Source organism: Stenella coeruleoalba (genome assembly GCF_951394435.1).
Source record: "Stenella coeruleoalba genome assembly, chromosome: 2".
NCBI lineage: Eukaryota > Metazoa > Chordata > Mammalia > Artiodactyla > Delphinidae > Stenella > Stenella coeruleoalba.
In genome coordinates this window covers 30,681,851-30,696,700 of record NC_137147.1, presented here as the reverse complement: position 1 = coordinate 30,696,700, position 14,850 = coordinate 30,681,851, and the positions used below count along the sequence as shown (strand labels likewise).

The following is a 14,850-nucleotide window of genomic DNA, read 5'->3' as shown; positions in this document are numbered from 1 at the left end:
ACATGATTGGAAATCTTTGAGTTTACTGGGGAAGGTGATTGTTTACATTTGGACACTTTTATTTGTTGGCATTAATGGGGTATCCAGAGATACATAGTGGGTAGTTATTTGCAGTAATGATGAAAAGATTTAGAATTCATCAACAAAGTATAAGAAAAAGACTGCTAGCCTGGGTTGGCAGGATGCAGATAGAACACTGGGAGATGCCAATATTTAAGCAGTAGATGGAACAGAATCCAACAAAGGAAACTTCAGAAGCAATACAGTGTGAAAAAAAATTTATTGAATTTGGCAGTTAATAGGATATTGGTGACTTTAACAAAACAGCTTTTTTGGTGTTTTGGCTGAGGAAGCTAGATTAATATAAGTTTAGGTCTGTATAGATATTAAGGAAACGTATTCTACTCTCTCTAGAATATAGTCGGGAAACCTGTGCACACGATGAGGATTGTTTTCTGGGTTTTGTTTTTTAAAAAAGATCTGAGCCTTGATTGCATTTAAAATGGGAGATGGAAAATTGATCAGAGAGGGAGATACTTGATGACATTAAGCCCAGGAAGGAACTGGAGGTAATGAGATCCAAATCCAAGCTTCTCCCAGCTACACTACCTATAAACCATCCTGGTATAAAGGTTTTAGATCTATGTTTGGAGAACATGTTTTGGAAAGTGGGTCATTATTTGAAAGTTGCAGTCATAGAAGTTAACAATGCAGTAAGTTTTCTAATTTTCTAAAGGCCTATTTAACTATAATTACATAGCAGAAGAGCAGCAATTGTAAAACTGCCAGCTAGAAACTTGTGTCCTAAGACAGGCAGGGGGATATGTTTTTATTTTCCTTCCTTCTTGGCCATGGCATTTACATTAGACTATTTTAGTTTTAGGCATTCCCCATTGTAATAGAATAAATGTGCAGATGTACTTATATAAATGAGCAAAGACTATGTGCAGAGATTTCATCATAGCAGTGTTTGTAACAGCAAAAACTGTAAACGACCTAGTATTTGTTGTTTGTGACTGTTTAAATCAAATATGGTATAGCCTTACACTGGAATACTATACAGCCACGAAAAAGAATAAAAACAGACTTTAAAATTATTTATGTATCTATCTATCCTATTTATTTATTTATTTGGCTGCACTGGGTCTTAGTTGTGGCACACGGGATCTTCATTGCTGCATGTAAGATCTTCATTGTGGCATGCAGGATCTTTTAATTGCAGCATGTGAACTCCTAGTTCAGTCCTAGACTAGTCAGAGTCTTAGCCACTGGACCACCAGGAAAGTCCCAAAATAGACTTTTTATCTGCAAATGTGGAATGATTTCCAAGACATACAATTTGTTTCTTTTTTATCAAGCTGTATTGAAATGTAATTGACAAAAATGTAAGATATTTAAAGTGTACAGTATGATGATTTGATATACGTATGCGTTGTGAAAGGATTCCTCCTGACAAGTTAACACATTTATCACCTCACATATTTACCTCTTTTTTTTGGTGAGCACATTTAAATTCTACTCTTAGCAAATTTCAGTTCTACAATTCAGTGTTATCAACTATAGTCACTGTGTTACATATTAGCTCCTCAGAACTTATTCATCTTTTAAAAAAAATTTCTAAGTTTATTATTTTAATTTTTATTGAGGTATAATTGACATATACATTATATTAGTTTCAGCTAATGATTCAATATTTGTATATATTGCAAGACGAGCACCACAATAAATCCAGTTAACAGCTGTCACCATACATAGTTACAAATATTTTTTCTTGTGTTGAGAACTTTTAAGATGTGTTCTCTTAGCACCTTTTAAATATGCATACATTATTATTAACTGTAGTCACTGTGCTGTACGTTACCTCCCCAGAACTTATTTATCTTAAAACCGGAAGTTTGGGACTTCCCTGGTGGTCCCGTGGGTAAGACTCCACGCTCCCAATGCAGGGAACCCGGGTTCGATTCCTGGTCAGTGAACTAGATCCCACGTGCCGCAACTAAAAAAAGATCCCGCATGCTGCAACTAAGACCCGATGCAGCCAAATAAATAAATAAATAAATATTAAACAGAACTGGAAGTTTGTGCCTTTTGACCCTCTTTACCCATTTGCCCATGCCGTACCTAAACTTTATCTTATAACTGAAAGTTTGTACCCTTTTACCAACCTTTCCCTGTTTCCCCCACCTCCCAGTCCCTGACAACCACTTTTCTATTCTCTGTTTTTATGAGTTTGACGTTTCCCCCCCAACATATAAGTGATAACGTGCAGTATTTGTCATTCTGTCTGGCTTATTTTACTTAGCATAATGCCCTCCAGTTTCATCCATGTTGTTGCAGGTGACAAAATTTCCTTTTTTTAAGCTTGAATAATATTCCTCTGTGTGTGTGTGTGTGTGTGTGTGTGTGTGTGTGTGTGTGTGTGTGTGTGTTAATATAAAGGAAGACAATATGCCAAAAAATAGATGTTTCCTTTGTGCCTTTTTTAAAAAAAGCACACCTGATGGCTTGTGCATACATAGAGCATTTATGGAAGAATACACAAGAAATTGACGATAGAAGTTACTTCTGGACAGTTAGGCTCATTGGGGAACACTATTGCATGCCTTTAGGTATGGTTTAATTTTTTTATCTATTCACTAATGTAGACTTTTACATCTGTTATTTCTGCTTTATTTGTGTTTACGTTTTGTTTTTCCTTGAACTTTAAAGCTTATTAAAAGTTAACATTATTCCTCTAAGACAACTTTAGTACCTCCTGTTTTTTATGTATATACTTTCTGGATGCTTACATATTATTAAGAGATCGCCAGAATTTGGGCCATTATGTAATGAAGTGAAAACGTTCAGACCCAATACAGTGTGTAGAACAAATCCATCTTTTAATCATTGTATTGCTTATTATTCTAAATTATTAATGTAAATAAAATAAGTCATTTTGAGACCAATTTAAGGATTTCTTTTTTTGTCTAAGAGCAACAAAAAGTAGTGTCAAGCATTTGTTAAATAAATGCAAGCATCTTTTGGGTTTTTTTCAGAACTTGTTTTGAGGCAAAATTTATACACAGTGAATTCCACCTATCTTAAGTACAGAATTTGATAAGTTGTGACAAATGCACATACCTGTGTAATATACACCCCTAGCAAGATACAAAATAGTGTCATCACCATCAGAAAGTTCCCTCTGGTTCCTTCCCAGTTGCTCTGCCCCAGCCGCTTTTATTTTATTATAGGTTTGCGGTGCTTGAGCTTCATAAAAATGGAATCATGCCATAGTTACTCTTTTGTAACTGATGTGTTTTGTTCATATTATGTTTTTGAGATTCATCTACATTATGTGTATCAGTAGTTTGTTCCTTTTTGTTGCAGAGAAGTATCCCATTTAGTTTTAAATCCTCCTTATTTCCATTGTATGAATATGTCACAGTTTATCTGCTGTTTTAGAGATGAACATCTGGGTTGTTTCTAATTTAGGGCTATTATGAATAAGGCTGCTATGAACGTTCTTGTGCAAGTCTTTTTTTGTGGATATATGTTTTCATGTTTCTTGGGTAGATAACTAAAACTGAATTGCCAGTTTTCCAGAGTGGTTGTACTGCACATCTTTTTTTCAGTTTTCATTTTTACCAGAGTTGGACATAGTTATCTTTTAAAGAGTCAAATATTTCTACAAGACTTAGTGCCAGGGACAGCAATCCCCTACCCCGTTATTTCTTCCTCAGAGTTAACCACTTTCAATTCTTTGAACTGATTCTTTTGGTATTTCCTTCCGTATCTCTAAGCAACTAACTTACACTTCTTGTATTTTGTCAAGGTTTAGGCATTATCCATGGACTGCACGTCATGGAATTGTAGGCTTAACTTTCTTTCACCTCTCCCCCCACATTTCTACTAGACGCAGCCTTCCTTGTCTCCCTCATACACCCGGTATGTTTACCTTACTATCACTGTGCAAATGCTATTCCTACATACATTTCGTTTTCTCCTTTACTTTGTTTTCTTATGTATTTATCTCTCTTTCATTCTCAAACTCTTCACATATCGTTTAACTTTCTTCTCAGTAAATTCAAACATATAAGGAAGTTCAGTTCCTGGCTCCACCACTTAACTGGACAAATTACTTAAACCATCTGTACATTAGTTTCCTCATCTATAAATTGGGGGGGTAATAGTACATATCTCCAAGGATGATTGTAAGAATTTAGGAAGTACTTACAAGCTCTGAGAATGGGGCTCAGTACATAGTATGATACACGTAATACAATGATGATGATAAGATTTTGATGTAGCCATTAAAAAAAAAGGTCTCTGTTGTGATGTGGAGCAATTTCCAAGACTATTACTAAATGGGAAAAAAAAGCAGGCTGTATAATAAACTACTATTTGATTACCCACTCCGCCATTCTCTCCTCTTGAATCCCCAGAGAAAGACAAAGGCGCTTACCTCACAGGCCATACTTAAGTACTGTTAACTATTCCTTATAGCAGTGTTATCTACCCTATACCAAGTACTGTGCTAGTAGACTCCAGAGATACTGCAGTGAGCAAAGCAGACATGGCATATCCACATCCACATGTTTGGTTGGCCTTAGAAGCTAGCTTTGTATTATTTATTTCTGGGAATATACAGTTTATTCACTCAAGAAACACTGATGCCTATTCAGTGCTCTGGAGGACATAATGGCATTTTATATGAGCAGAGGCATCCAGAAAGTAGCATACCAAATGTCAGCAGTTTGTTTTGCCTGAAGTGTTGTATCATGTATTACCTTTTCCTACTCCGTTATTATATATAACAGAAGTTTGCTACACCAAGTTATTTTGTTTTTCAAAAAAGGGAACGTAGTTTACTGTAAACTTAATACCACTTAAAATACGAAAGAAATTGACAGCAGCATGTATCAGAAACAAATGTATTATTCCTAGTGTATAATAGAGTTTTAGTACCAAAAGAAATCTGACAATGATCTAGCAGTTAGATTCTAGTTCATCAGAAAGTAATAAATCTAAGTTTATGTGGAATAAAATGCAATTAATAACATGTGAAAAGGTTTTGTTTAATTATCTTTCTCCAAAATACTGACATAAAAGGATTATGTGATACGTTGTGAATTAGAAGCATATTGTTCTGTCAAACTTTTTTTCCCCAACAGGATTCTTGGGATGGGCAGCATATTCCAGTGCTTTTCTCCATATTTTGTGGTTTATTAGTGGCAGTATCCTATCATCTCAGTCGACAAAGCAGTGATCCATCTGTACTTTTGTAAGTGAGATTACTTGTTACTGAATTAAAGAAATTTAAATAAGTTGGCATTTCTTTCAAACTTAACTTCCAAAATCTGTTTTTCCAATGCCTTGTCAAAGTGCTATTGACTTATCTATATTTGATTTCAAAATATATTAACTTTGGGTCATTCTGATTACCACTGGCTGAAAGTATTTGTTAGCTTTTTCTCTCCTAAGATTTAAAACTATATTTTCATAAAAATATTCTTATTGTATGCTTATTTATGGCATCTAAAACTTTTTAGAATTTATGGCAACTTAAACTTAAGCTTAATGAGTAAATATACTTGGATCACTTCATTTTCTATCATAAACTTTATTTGCCATTTGAAGTACTGGTTTTTAGGTTATAAATATATTTTTAAATTATTTTCTCTCTTTTTTTAATGTAAAGCTCTTTGGTGCAATCCAAGATTTTTCCAAAAACAGAAGAGAAAAATCCAGAAGACCCGTTGTCTGAAGTAAAAGATCCACTGCCTGAAAAACTTAGAAATTCTGTTGTAAGTTTTAGCTTTTTAAAATCACCTGAAAGACTTCAATTTTATATAGTTCAATTGAACTATATAAAACACTGAACACTATAAACACTGAACTATATAAAACAACGAACACTTTTTGAGGTAACACAATTTTAGTAACTGGGGAAAAATACATATATAGTTGTACATGGTTGGTGGTTTTTATTTCAAATTTTAACATGTAAGAAATGCTCATTCCTCAAAGTTTGTTTCAATGTAGAACAGTATGCTAAATATTTATTTTTAGATAAGGTGAGATTAAGTGATTTCATTGTTTATAGAATTCTTAATCCTATTGAATTTAAACTAGGATTTCAAAGGTGAATATTAACATAAATTAGATTTATTTTGTTGTTATTTTTGTTGATAAAAACTTTGTCTTTATAAGTCATCTGCTGGTCTTTTAGTGTGTTTTATTTTTCAAGGGTAAGTGTGTGTGTATGTTTATTCTCCAGGTTGAAGGAGAGAACAATAACCTGTACTAATTTCATATACTCAAGCAGATGTAGTAATTTAAAAATTTTTAATGTTACCTGCATTCTTTCAGTTATTACTTAAAAAATGAATTCTACAGATTCATATCTGCCATATGGAACAAAACATAAAACATTTTTTTCCTAAGTTATTTTACATATTTCCATTTATGAAAGACTGAATTTATATAGGTCTTGAATTAGACTAATATTTACCTTCACTGAACTTAAGCTGTTCATATATTCTTCAGAAAACTTTAGGAAAATACAAAACTGCCTCAAGATATAATTTAAAGAGTTTTTTTCTGACTTTAGTTTTCATGTTAGCAAAGGACATTTCATGTTAAGTATAATAGGGTATTTCTGAATGTATTAGCTTAAAAGCATAAATCTGTGGGTCAGTTGATGACCAAAGATATCAAGAGGTTTCTGGTTTTCACTGCAACCACTAAAAGAACCAAAAGTCAGTAAGTAGGGACTTCTCTGGTGGCGCAGTGGTTAAGCATCCACCTGCCAATGCAGGGGACATGGGTTTGAGCCCTGGTCCAGGAAGATCCCACATGCCGCGGAGCAACTAAGCCCGTGCGTCACAACTACTGAGCCTGCGCTCTAGAGCCCGCGAGCCACAACTACTGAAGCCCGCGTGCCTAGAGCCCATGCTCTGCAACAAGAGAAGCCACCGCAATGAGAAGCCCACGCACTCGCCACAAAGAGTAGTCCCCGCTCCCCCCAACTAGAGAAAGCCCGCGCGCAGCAATGAAGAGCCAACGCAGACAAAAATAAATAAATAAATAAATTTTTTTTAAAAAAAAAACAAGATTCAATAAGTAAAACAGGACATATACATGCAGTTTCAACATTTCAGAAGGCCAATAAAAATATAACTTTGTTATCCAAAAGGATATACCCTATAAAAGAACTTAAATATCTCATTTCTTTTTCCTGTATGTAAAGCTTACAGACCAATGGGGGGAAAATCTTCATTCTAAAAGACTTTGTTATGATATGTTTACTGTGTGTGGAACTAGTTAAGCTTAGTTTAATTTCCTTGGCATTGCAGTATCAAACCAAAATATGAGGAAACGGAGGAAGAAAATAAGACTTATTGTAGTTAATTATTATGTGTAAGAAATACCTAGAAGTGCTACAGAATAGGATCAATGAAAATTTATTTCTTAAGCTTGGCCACTTGGGAGGAAAGATTTTGTTTAAATTTTTGTGTAATGTTAGATAATTCTGTTTTGTTCCACAGAGCGAGCGTTTACAGTCTGACCTAGTAGTGTGCATCGTAATTGGTGTGCTGTATTTTGCTATTCATGTAAGCACAGTGTTCACAGTATTGCAGGTAAGGAATCATTTTATTCTTTTCACTCGGGGAAAATAACTTTGGATTCACTTCTGATTTGATTGTAGTGTTGGTCCATAATGCCGAAATATATGACTTTTTGTTTGGTTTTAACAACAAATACTTATTTTCTCATGGTTTCTCATGGGTCGTGACTCTGGGAGTGGCTTAGCCAGATGATCCCAGCTCAGCATGTGTTATGATGCTGCAGTCATATGTGGCTGCAATCAGCTGAGGCTGTTAGCAGGCCTCACTTTCTTGCTGACTGTTGGCCAGAGAGCTTAGTTCTTCTCCGTGTGGTCCTCACCAGGGGCTGCCTGAATATCCTCACAAAATGGCAGCCTGTTTCCCCCAGAGCCAGTGATCCTAGAGAGAGAAAGCCCAAGAGCGAAGGCCCAGCCTTTTATAACTGATGCTGGATGTGGCATACCTACCACCACTTCTTCCGTATCCATTGGTCATACAGGGCAGCCCTGCTGCAATGTGGGGGGGAATACAAGCAGGCATAAACACCAGGAACCGTGCTGGACTGACGCCGTATGCCCTCTGGCCTCCGTGATTCACATCCTTCTAAACCCCCCAAAGTCTCATTCCACTACAACTGGAAGGCCAGAACGTCGTCCTCTAAATCAGGCCCGGGTGTGGGCGATGCTTGGTCCTGCGGTACAGTGCTGCGCGTCTGCAGGCCATGCGGTTACCTTCCTCGGGGCTCTTCATTCTCTTGTGCAGACCTGTATTTCTACATGGTGTCAATTTGATTATGATGCACCTCCATGTAGTTTTCTTCATGTTTTTGTGTCTGGGGTACATTGCATCTGTGGTCTAGTTTTCATCAGATTTAGAAAATTTTGGTCATTATTACTGTAAATGTTTTTTCCCTTTTCCTTTTGCTGTCCCTCCACCCACCCCCACTCATGGACTCCAGTTACATGTATATTTGGCCTCTTGAATTTGTCCCACAGTTCACTGATGCTTTGTTCATTTTAAATTCTTTCCCCCCCACCACCACATGTTTAATTTTGAATGTTTTCTATTGCTATTGCTTTGTTGTTAAGTTCACTAATCTTTTCTTCTGTAATATGTAATCTGCAGTTAATCCCATCCAGTGTATTTTTTGTCTCAGAACTAACAAGTTTCATCTTTAGAAGTTGGATTTTAGGTCTTTTTTTATATCTCTCATGCCTCTATTCACTTTTTTGAACAAATGGAATTCACTTCTAACTCTCTTAATGTTCTTGTCTCATAATTCTAATTTCTCTGTCACTTATGGGTTGGTTTTGATTAATTGATATTTTTCCCCATGGGTCATAGTTTCCTGATTCTTTGCATGCATGGTAATTTTTGATTGGATGTCACGCATTATAAGGTTGGCCTTTTGTGTATTGGATATTTTTGTATTCCTAGAAATACTCTTGAACTTTGTTTTTTGGCACTATTAAGTTACTTGTTAACAGTTTGATCCCCTCAGATCTAACTTTTAAGATTGCTTAATTGAGACTAGGGCTGTTTAGTTTAGGGCTAATATTCCCCCTACTGAGGCAACATGCTTTGGAATACTCTGACCAGTGCCCTGTGAATGTTGAGTTTTTCCAACCTGGCTTGTGAGAACAGGCACTATTCCTAGCCCTGTGTGAGTGCTGGATACTCTTCTCTCTAATCCCTTGGCGAGGTTCCTTCCCTTTGCATATGTAGTTCTCTCCCACACACACGTGCTGATTCCCCTGAATATTCGAGGGAGACTCCGCAGATCTTCTAAGTTCTCTCTCCATGCAGTTTTCTCTTTGGAGCACTGTCTGCTCTGGTGAGCTCTGGTGAACACTAGCTGCTTTGCTGTCTCCAGGCTTTTAGTTCTGTCTCCTCAACTCAGGAGGTACCAGGCTTCATGTGGATTCCCCTCCCTTCACTGCAACTTGGAAAGTATCTAAGGGCAGTAAGCTGGGGCAGTCCTGACACTTACCTCATCCGTTTTCTTCCTCTCAGTGTTTACTCATTATTTCCTTATGTCTAGTATATTGCAAACCATTGGTTCATATATTTTATTCTATTTTGATTCATGTGGAATAGGGTAAATCTCTATTATTCCATTTGGCCAGAAGCAAAGGTTATATTATTTAAATTTAACATTTTTGCCTGTTTTCTTCTCTTCCAATTTGAACCATTAACTCCTGAGTACCTCACAAGCTGAGTGAGGTCCAGTGGGTCTTCAGGGGTCCGATGGAAACCTCTTTAGTTTCTAAACGTATGACTTTTAATTTGAATACTTGAAGTGATGGTACTTGGTTTTCGTGAATTTAGTCATACATAAGAACTCTCTTCCAAACCATGTGAAGCCACAAAAAAAACTTTTTCCTCATTCTATTTTGCTCTTCACTCAAACTTAACAGTTTTATTTAGCTCATGTCCTTTATCTCTACTAGCTAAAACAATTGAATACATTGCTCTGCAAGTCACATAGAACATTCTTAGGGAAGCAAGCAATATACCTCAGGCCACACTCTAATTACATTGACAGTGTGAGACACCAAGGAAAGTAGTTAACACATTTTAAAATATCTGTAATACGTGAACAGTCACTACCTTTTATGGCTGATTTAATCAGAAAATTACATAATATAGAAATGTTAACTGCAGACAGATGTTTAGTTCTTAGATTCTATAGTTGACTAAATTGAACTGACAAATTAGAAGTTCTCCTTTGGGTCTCAGAATCACTTTTCATGTCCTCAACTTTATCCTCCTTTTAGCCTGCGCTCAAGTATGTGTTGTATGCGCTTGTCGGCTTCGTGGGTTTTGTAACCCATTACGTGCTGCCTCAAGTTAGGAAGCAGCTACCGTGGCACTGCTTCTCTCACCCTCTGCTCAAGACGGTGGAGTATAATCAGTATGAAGTTCGAAGTAAGTATTTCATTAACACTTTTCCTTTCAATACTATGGATTTTTTTCTTTTACTTTGTTGACAGGTGACTGTTAAGTAACTATCATCAAGTAACACTTCGGCTTGTGTTTCTTAGGTTTGACACTAATGAATCAGACCTTTTGCTTTCATTTCAGTTGAAGTATAAATGTCAGTGCTAAAATGCCAACTTACCACAGAATAAACCTTGCTCTTTCCTCCTCTAAGTTTTTCTTCACAGACCTCTCATTGATTAATCCTTCAGTGTATGTCTGTGACTTCTCTTTCCAGTCCCTACCTTTACCCTCAATCTTCCTTGCAATATGCAGGCAACTCAATCCTCTTTAAGACTTCTATTTGATATATTTTTAACTCAAAGCATAAAGGGAATAGAAAGGTCTTCGTTCCTGTTTCCACCAGTGACACTATGTCCTACCAGAGAGGGTTATAAAGAGTTGATCAAGAGAAAAGAGGTGAAAAACATTTGTAATTGTTACTGTTCATTCAGATTTGGGATAAAGTATAAAATGACTAAAAAGAGGTAGAAGGCCAGTCCATTTGGCAAGCTTTTTACTTGTCGCTTTAAACCCTGACTTTTCTGTTATAAGTAATCAGTCTGGTTCATTGGTTCCATGACCTATAATATACTTCCTCATTTTAGGGATATAATAAAAGTTAATACCTGTGTCATCATTATTACATACCAGGGATTAAACAAGCCAATGTTTTTTCCTCAGACTTTCCCTTTAGTTAATGAGTTACTATAGAGAGTAAATTTCTCAACTGTTTGGAGATGAATTAACTTCTTTAGAGAAGAACTCTGAAGCTTTTGAAAGATTTCTATACCAAACTTGACTTTGCAGTATCAAAGCGTATTTCCTGGGCCTTTTAGCAGAATTGCTTAAGTCATCGTGGTACTGTAATCTTGATCACTATTTTCATCCTGGGGAGATAATTAAATATTAATGTGTAGATTGTAGTGAAATGACATAAAACTATAAAAATCTGTACTGGCCTATTCTTACCATAAGGAAAATAACTCAGAATGATGTATTTTCGATAGTTAATGATTAATTGCTTTCATATATAAATGTTAGCAGGTGTATCTGGTTTGTTTTGAAGAACAGTTTTCATTAAAGTAAATCATTGATCATGTTGTTTGTTTTTTATCTTAACAAAACATTTAGTCTAAATTTTTATAAATTTTGAATCAACATAACATTTTTCACTTATTGAGAGTATTAGGCATTAGCAAAGTTGACTGTAGTAGCTATAAAGAAAAATCTGTTTCATTAGAGAACTTCCTAGAGGTGGTTGACACTATTTTCAGATAGCTGGAGGACCGTATGTTAAATCTTTCAGCTTATCCTAGACACTTTCCCCAATGACATTAAATATTAAAGTATTGGGAAAATATTACTGGCAATGAAAATGACACTTATGAAGTGTGTGAATCCAAAACATATACTTTCATATCTGTTCTGAGATGTATGTCTTACAAGATGTATGTGTATGTAAGGATTTTAAAAACAGATAATTTAATAGATCACTTATTTCTTTTTGGGGAAAGGGGCAGTCTAATAATCTTCACTAATCTTTTCTCCAAAAGTTATAGGCATAAATAAGAAAAAGTTATGGTTAAAAACTGAGATTTCAGGAATAAAAGTTTAAAATGAAATTCAGTTCATCTAAATTTAACATCTAAGTTGGAAAGTTGCATGTGTCTCAGAATTCATAAAATTGACTATTGATTGACATACTGGATTACTTACATTATTTATAGTACAGCTGAATTTGAGTGGTAAGATTTTCCTTTCTTATCACATTACCAGACTATTTTATGCATTAGATGACATGGTTTTCTTGACTTAATATTGCCTTGTTAGATGCAGCTACTGTGATGTGGTTTGAGAAACTTCATGTGTGGCTTCTTTTTGTGGAGAAGAATATCATCTATCCATTGATTGTTCTCAATGAACTTAGTAGCAGTGCAGAGACAATTGCTAGTCCAAAAAAACTGGATACAGAGTAAGTACAGTACTCCTCTTATCTAAGTTTGACTGTTGGGGTCTGTCATAGCAATGTCTTAAGTTACTGATCTAGTAACAAGTAATCATTGAGTGTCTCTTTGGTGCAAAGTACTGTGTGAAAAATTCAAGTGAAATTTTGTCTTTGACTTCCCTTTTCTGAACATCTGTTTCTGCTCTTGGCATATTACTACTCCAGACATCTCATTGTAAACTAACATTTTATGAGATGACATTTATTAAATAAGGTTAATTTTAATATTAGATGGTAAGTTTTGGAGATGATTATTTTTGTGTACTGTGTGAATCAGACCATTTAGGTGCTCACTTGCCTATACAATCATCCTGTAGGCCTACCCACTACACTAGGTACATGTTGTTGGGTAAGCATTAATATGTTTTGTATGTGCTAAATGCTGTTAATGTTTAAGCAATAGAAGTACTGAGAAACTGGAGAACCAAATGTCAGAATTGCAATAGTGTTACTTATTTTTTAAACATGATTATTTATATAAAGGATAAGAATTATGATACATATGCTTAAAAAGGAATATTTAGAAGTTTAAATTTGATATATATATTCTAAGTTTAGTAAATGAAATGGTGATTTTTCTGAAGTTTGTAGATTAACGTTTTCAGTCATCAGTTGATGAATGTGCTTTCTTTATATTGTAGATTAGGTGCTTTAATGATCACCATTGCTGGTCTGAAGCTGCTACGGTCCTCTTTCAGCAGCCCTACATATCAGTATGTCACAGTCATCTTTACTGTGCTCTTTTTCAAAATTGACTATGAAGCTTTTTCAGAGACTATGCTGTTGGATCTGTTCTTCATGTCCATACTCTTCAACAAGGTAATTTATCACTGAAGGAAACATCCTTATCTGTAAAAAGTGTCTCCCTAAGTAATATGCCATTTAGTGAGGATTACGCTTGCTTTCAATTTGCTTCATTATCTTTTAAGTAGTATCTTTCTTCAGTCAACCAGTTATTTAGGATTAGAATCCCTAAACAATGCCAGTCACTGTCATCCATAGAAGATATATTTCTTGCCGTGGCTAGGAAGGTAAGATTAAATTATATGGAAACATTAGAGGAACTCTAATAAGTATATAAATATATGGGTTCTTCCAAAAGGGGGTGTGGTTTTGAATAATTTTAGAAACAAACATGGTAATAATTGAACCAAACTGTAGGCTGCTTCATAGATGGAGGGAGGAAATAACCTGATACTGAATGAAGATGGTGGAGACTGAGGGCAGTGAGGCCATGTGGGAGCAGTGAGATGCTAGTTTATTTGCAGAATATACTGACGTTTACAGAATGCTCCTAAAATTTGTTATCACCCATGGGATAGTTGCCTGTAGTCTTTTTACAAACGAGATGGTAAAGCCTGCATCTTCTGCCTCCAAGAAGCTTCTTACTGAGCCACACTGCCTTTCTAAGTGAAATAGGTTGTGTAGTCAGATTATTTGAAATTAAGTAGTTTAGATTTCATGTTAACACTGACCACATACAAAGGACTTTGACATATATTATCCCATTTGATAGGTGACAGAGAGCTGAAGCATATGAGCAGCTACAAAACACAATGAAATCCCAGTTTTAGGAAAGTTAGCCTGGTCAGCCACATTTGGGATGAATTGGGGAAGAGAGAACCTAAAGGTATGGAGAACAGCTTAAGAGATTGTGACAGTAATTTAGATGTGATAGAGGTCTGGCCTAGGATGGGGACAGTAAAAATGAAAACTGTTAATCTGAACAAGCTTTTAGAAATAGTTTCTAAATATTGTACTAAATGTTATGCTAAATAGCTTCTCAATATCACAATATTATATTTGTTCAATCACTAATTTGTATGCATTTTTATCATTTATTTCCTCTTCTAGTGAGCATGATTAATCAAAGGAGGGAGCCAGAAAGTTAATCAGAGAATTGTCTGTATAAAAAAAGCATGTGATTTCTCACAAATTTAATATTTAGATTGGAAATTGTATTGAATCTTACTAAACAGTCCTTGAAATAGTCACTACACTTAACTCGCATTAGTTTGGATTTTCTTAATACTTTCATTTGTTAAGCAAATTGTTTTTGAGAGTGTACCATGTTCCAGAACTATTCTAGATGCTTAGGCTACGTTAGTTAACAAAACAGAGAAAGCTCTGCCCGCAAGGAGTTTGCATTTTATATGGTTACTTCATAGAACTTAACAGTGATAATAAGCAAGTAATATTCAAGGGATCTCTTTAGATATATTTATTTTAAGATATCATTGTAAGGTGTACCACCAACTTAATAATATTTCAAGAAAA

At 35.3% G+C, this 14,850-nt stretch overlaps 1 protein-coding gene across 7 annotated transcripts in view; it reads left to right on the top strand.

Annotated features, from left to right (window-relative positions):
• Window positions 1-14,850, top strand: part of PCNX1 (pecanex 1) — a 171,938-nt gene that overhangs the window by 110,374 nt on the left and 46,714 nt on the right. For all 7 annotated transcript variants that reach the window (XR_013827110.1, XM_079913211.1, XM_079913210.1 and 4 more), the window contains 6 exons: window positions 5,151-5,260; window positions 5,678-5,783; window positions 7,527-7,619; window positions 10,364-10,514; window positions 12,399-12,540; window positions 13,215-13,392. Coding sequence is in view for 6 of the 7 variants with exons in the window: in XM_079913211.1 (XP_079769337.1) it covers window positions 5,151-5,260; window positions 5,678-5,783; window positions 7,527-7,619; window positions 10,364-10,514; window positions 12,399-12,540; window positions 13,215-13,392 (780 nt within the window). In the remaining variant the exon portion in view is untranslated. The remainder of the gene's footprint in view (window positions 1-5,150; window positions 5,261-5,677; window positions 5,784-7,526; window positions 7,620-10,363; window positions 10,515-12,398; window positions 12,541-13,214; window positions 13,393-14,850) is intronic.